Source organism: Bos javanicus, chromosome 19 (assembly GCF_032452875.1).
Source record: "Bos javanicus breed banteng chromosome 19, ARS-OSU_banteng_1.0, whole genome shotgun sequence".
Lineage (NCBI taxonomy): Eukaryota > Metazoa > Chordata > Mammalia > Artiodactyla > Bovidae > Bos > Bos javanicus.
In genome coordinates this window covers 35,787,862-35,792,882 of record NC_083886.1, presented here as the reverse complement: position 1 = coordinate 35,792,882, position 5,021 = coordinate 35,787,862, and the positions used below count along the sequence as shown (strand labels likewise).

The 5,021-nt window shown below is 64.9% G+C and overlaps 1 protein-coding gene across 1 annotated transcript; it reads left to right on the top strand.

Annotated features, from left to right (window-relative positions):
• The first annotated feature begins 41 nt into the window (after positions 1 to 41).
• On the top strand, positions 42 to 4,817 carry MIEF2 (mitochondrial elongation factor 2). Its single transcript, XM_061391223.1, has 4 exons — positions 42 to 722; positions 2,243 to 2,400; positions 2,555 to 2,735; positions 3,123 to 4,817. Exons 1-4 carry the CDS (start codon positions 308 to 310, stop codon positions 4,175 to 4,177), a joined length of 1,809 nt encoding a protein of 602 aa, XP_061247207.1. The 5' UTR covers positions 42 to 307; the 3' UTR covers positions 4,178 to 4,817.
• Positions 4,818 to 5,021: the final 204 nt, after the last annotated feature.

Below are 5,021 nucleotides of genomic sequence, written 5' to 3'. Positions count from 1 at the left end.
CCCACCCCTCAGCCCGGGGACGCTCGGGGCCAGCTCTGGAGCGTGGGGCCTCGAGGAGCGCGGTGTTCCGGTACCCCGAAGGGCCTTCTCGGCCCGCGGCTGTCCCTGCGTTGGTCAAAGCCGGGGACCCGGGTGGTTCTGGCGGCAGTGGCAGTAGGACGCCCGGATCCTCGTCCGGAGCCACGAGCCTCAGGGAGACGCTCCGGGGCCAGTGCCCACACTCCTAGGCGTCCCGGGTCGTAGGCCAGCCCGGGTGCGCGGTTACGTGCCCGCTTGCCCCTCGAGGGAGGCCTCCCTGGGCCGGCACATGGCGGTCCCAGTAAGTGACAGGACCAGTATACCCTTCACTGGAGAGGCGGCCGCAGACTACAGTGACCAGGAGCTCCACCGGATGCTTCCTTTGCCGGGAAGGAGCTCACGTTCCCACCAACGAGTCCTGGAGCACGGCCCTGCGCCTTTAAGGAGGTGCTCGCCGAGGAGCCCCGCCCCGAGGAGCGCTCGGCCGCCATTGGCCGAGGCCGCCTCAGGGCGGCACGTGGGCACGGCCTTGAGCGCTCTGATTGGAGTCAGGGCCCATCCGTCTGCGAGCCGGGGGCCCGCGCCCGCCCCAGGCTTCGGCGTTCCACTCCCGGGTCCTGCACGTTCCATTCCCAGGCGGCCCCGGGGCGCGGCCCGAGAGGCCCCCTGCGTCCCCCGGTCGGGGCGCCGAAGCCGCGACGCAGGTACGGCCGGGGCACGGGGCGTGGCCTCCACCGGCCGCGCGGTTCCGGCCGGGAGAGAGCCGGATCGGGCCGAGCTCTGGTCGCTTCTTGGGCCCATCCTGGCGTTCCCCGGGCTTCGGTGTCCTCGCGTCCGGGGCTTGGTGGAGGCTAGGGGAGGCCTGGCCTTTCCCTCTCCCCTTCCCTGGTTAGGGTCTGCGCGCCCCGGGTCAGACAGGCGGGGGCTTTGTGCGCTTTACAGTTTGGAGGCGGTTGGCAGTCCTGATGAAGGAAGCCGCCGCGGGGCCACGCTGGGTCAACCCCCTCCGCCGTCTTTCCTATTTTTAGCTTGGGAAAGGGGGGCGGGTGCGGGGCTGTAGGCCCCACCTGGCAACCGGGCTCCGGCACCCGCTGGGAGCAGGGCAGCCAAAAGTCCTTGGGGCTGAGTTGGCTCTGAGCTCAGCGTCATCTGTTCAGGCATCCTCAGGGTGACAGTTCTGCCTGGCCATCTGACTGGTCCCCTGGGCTTGTCCCTTGGTCACACACACTCTCAGTGCTCAGGACCTGAGGTCTGGGGCTCAGCTTGCTGGGCCTGGCAAAGATGCCTGAGGTCCCAGCCATCTGTACTTCTGGGTTCCGCATGTCTAACGGTTTGTCGTGGCACCTGCTCCATCTTACAGACAAGCTAAGAGTATCTGGCACACTCAGGCCCTCAGCTCACCTGCCGTGGCCTGGGCTCTCAGCAGCTGAGACCCCTCTCCATCCACTATTGTCCCGAGCCTTAGAGGCCCTTGTCCAGGGCACTGGACCGACCCTGCTGTGGTCTTTAGAGCCCCCTTACACCCTGTCCCCACAGCAGGGCCTTCAGCCTTGTCTGACACATACCTGTTGACAGCCAGCCCTTGCCCCCCAGGGTATCGTGGGCCATCTCACTTGTCCTGTTCTTTGACTTGGTAGCCCTGCCTCTGGGGCTGCCCTGCTGAGATTTGGGGGTAACTGTGGGCCCCTGAATTTCACTGAGGTTCCCTCAAAGGCCTGAGGCTGTCCAGTGCAGGCTGCCTGGGTCCTCAAGCCGTGGTCTTCTCTGGGCCTTGGTTTTCTCCTGCAGGGCCTGTTAGGAACCAAGATAGACCTGCTCCTGGGATCATAGGTTGGGTCTGAGTCCCCACCACTCACTGTGTGATCCACAACCTATTTCTTTGTAAATGGGGATGGTGCTGATAAGACCCACCTCATGGTCTTTGGCGACATCAGGGGGCCTGGAAGGTGGGATCGGGGAGATCGTCTCCCTTCTCTGACCTGCCATGGGCCTTAGGGTCTTTCTCTGTGAGAAAGTCATACAGGTGGGTTGTTTGAGGGTTTTGGTGGGGGGAGGTCTCTGGGCCAGCTCTCAGTCTCCTCCCAAGAAAACCTGCAGGTGGCCCCTTTCTCATCGGAAATTCTCTGGAAGCCCCCTTGTGACCCCAACTCTGACTGTAGAGCACCTGCCTGGATGACAGGCCGGCCCCTCACTGAGTGGCCCCTGCACCCTGGCTCCCTTACAGGCAGACTGACCATGGCGGAGTTCTCCCAGAATCGGAGCAAGCGGCGTGATGGCGAGGTGCTGGGAGGCGCTGTAGACTTCCTCCTGGCCAATGCCCGCCTGGTGCTGGGAGTGGGCGGAGCTGCAGTGCTGGGCATTGCTACCCTGGCCGTGAAGCGGGTAAGGCTGGGCTGGCCTGCTGACACGGACTCCACAGCAGGGCTGGGGAGGTGGGACTGCCTGAGATTGCACCTGCCTCCGCCTCTCCGCCTGGTTGGCTCTGCCGTGGCCACCCAGGCCTCAGATGCCCTCACCTGTGTCCCTCTGCCTGCAGCTCATTGACAGGGCCACCAGCCCCCGGGACGAGGACGACACCAAGGGGGACGCCCCATGCCTGGAGGACAGCTGGCAGGACCTGAGCCTGCTCAAGGCCACGCCATGCCTCCAGTCCCGGCCCCCGCCCGCCGCCCTCAGCCAGCCGGTGCCGCCTCCAGCCCCCTCACTCTCTGCTCCAGGTGAGCGGCACCCCTTCCCCTCTGACCTGGGTGGGTCCCATTTCGGTGGTCACATTCGGGAGATGTAGCCCAGGCCCTGCCCTGGTGACCGTGTGACCTGCTCGGGTCCCTGCTCCCTGTGGGCTCCCTTGTGTGTTGGATGCCTTCTCCCTCCTGCGTGGTGCTGAGGCTCCAGCCACCAGGACGTGAGACCATGGGGGCTGGCACCAGAGCGAGGTGGCAGCATTGTGATGGCGGGGGCCCTCACCTGGGGAACTGAGACCTTGGGTTTCAGCCTCAGGGTGTTGGGAGGGGTCTCAGATGGTGAGAATGCATCACTGAGCTCAGTGCCATCTCAGGTGGTCCCATCCCAGGCGGGTCTCTGACCCGTCCCCCTTCCCTCTTCAGAAGGGCCTGCTGACACAGGGCCCCAGACATCGCCTCTGCTTAGCTCGCCGGCACCGCCGCTGTGTCTGACGTTCCAGGAGAAACTGCTGGCTTTTGAGCGGGATCATGTGACCGCGCCAGGGGCTCACGTGTCTCTGGCCAAGCAGCTGGCGGGCGACATTGCCCTGGAACTACAGGCCTATCTGCGGAACAAGTTCCCAGACCTGCCCTTCGGGGCGCTTGTGCCCGGCGGGCCACTCTACGAGGGGCTGCAGGTGGGAGCTGCCGACCCTGTGCGGCTCTTGGTGCCCCTGGCACTGGAGCCAGGCCTGTGGAGCCTGGTGGCCGGCTCAGACACTGTAGCCCAAGACCCTCGCTGCTGGGCTGTGCGTAGGACTCAGCTGGAGTTCCGCCCCCGTGGGAGCAGCCCCTGGGACCGCTTCCTGGTGGGTGGCTACCTCTCCTCCCGGGTCCTGCTGGAGCTGCTCCGCAAGGCCCTGACTGCCTCCGTCAACTGGCCAGCCATCGGCAGCCTCCTCGGGTGTTTGATCCGGCCATGCGTGGCCTCAGATGAGCTGCTGCTGGAGGTGCAGCACGAGTGCCTGGAGCTCACCGTGGCCGTGCTGCTGGCCGTGGCCGGAGCCCAGGACGGAGACCTCTTGCTGGCCTGGCCCTTGGAGGGGCTGGCTGGGAACCTCTGGCTGCAGGACTGGTACCCGGCTGAGGCTGCCCGGCTGCGGGCCCTGGATGAGCAGGACGCTGGGACCCGTCGGCGGCTGCTGCTGCTGCTCTGCGCTGTCTGCCGCAGTCACCCAGCTCTATGGCGGCTGGGCCGGGACCGCCTGGCTCAGGTGGTTCTGCGCCTGGGCGAGCAGGAGGCTGACTGGGCCGAGGAGGCCCTGGGGGAGCACTTCCTGCAGGCTCTGGAGCTGCTGCTCAGCAGCCTGGAGCGGGCCAGCCTGCCCAGCCACTTCAACCGCAGCGTGAACCTCCTAGATGGCCTGCGGGAGGAAGAGATCGACGACTTGGGCTTTGCGCTGTACCATGGCCTACAGGCCCCCGAGGGGCTGCTCTAGAGGGTGGATGCAGCTGGGCAACAGACACCACTGCTTTTAGCTGGAATGAGGGGGTGTGGGCTGCCCTCTTGGCTTGCAGGAGCTGCCATGAGTCCCAGGCAGGGATGAGGCCACTGTCATTTTCTGTCTCGAGGGTATCATGCTTCCCTTGGGTGCGGGCATCTCCAGGTTGCTGGTGCTTGGGTGGACATTGTTTGGTCCCCCCCACCCCCGGGGCTGGAGTCACCTGGGATCCTCAGAACGTAGCTTTTGGCTGACCCTCAGGCCTGTTTTCCGTGCTGTATGCCTGGTTTGCTCTCTAGCCTTGACTAGCGGGGGCTAACCTGGGGGAAGGCCCTTCCCCTCTAGCCTCGGAGGCCCTGGGAGGGCTCTGTCATCATTGGGGGAGCCAAGGCTCTCTCTGCTGCTCACCTGGCCCAGAGCCTAGGGTGCCCCTGGCTGCTGCCAGCCCAGCCCCCACTGTGCCAACACCAGCTGTCCTCGCTGACCCTGTGTTCTCCCTGGAGCTGGCGGGGGCTTGGGCGGGGGCGGGTGTTGTCTGCCTTCCCTCCCAGGCATCTCTCCTCTCTGGTATCCTTCCTGCCGAAGTAAAGCTATGCCGCAAGGACTGTGAATGAGAATAAAAAAAAACTCAAATGTCCGTGAGACGCATATTGGGCTCTTACATGCAGCCATTTGAGGCTTTGTGAGCTTGGCCAGAGGGGCTTGGGCTCAACCTGGAAGCAGGAGACTAACCTGGAGTGGCATCTAGCTTTAGTAATAGGCACCAGCTGGTCAGGGTTTTCTTTCTTCCAAAAAGCCTGACCCCTGGAGCCCTGTAACCTGGATGGGCGGGGCTGCCAGG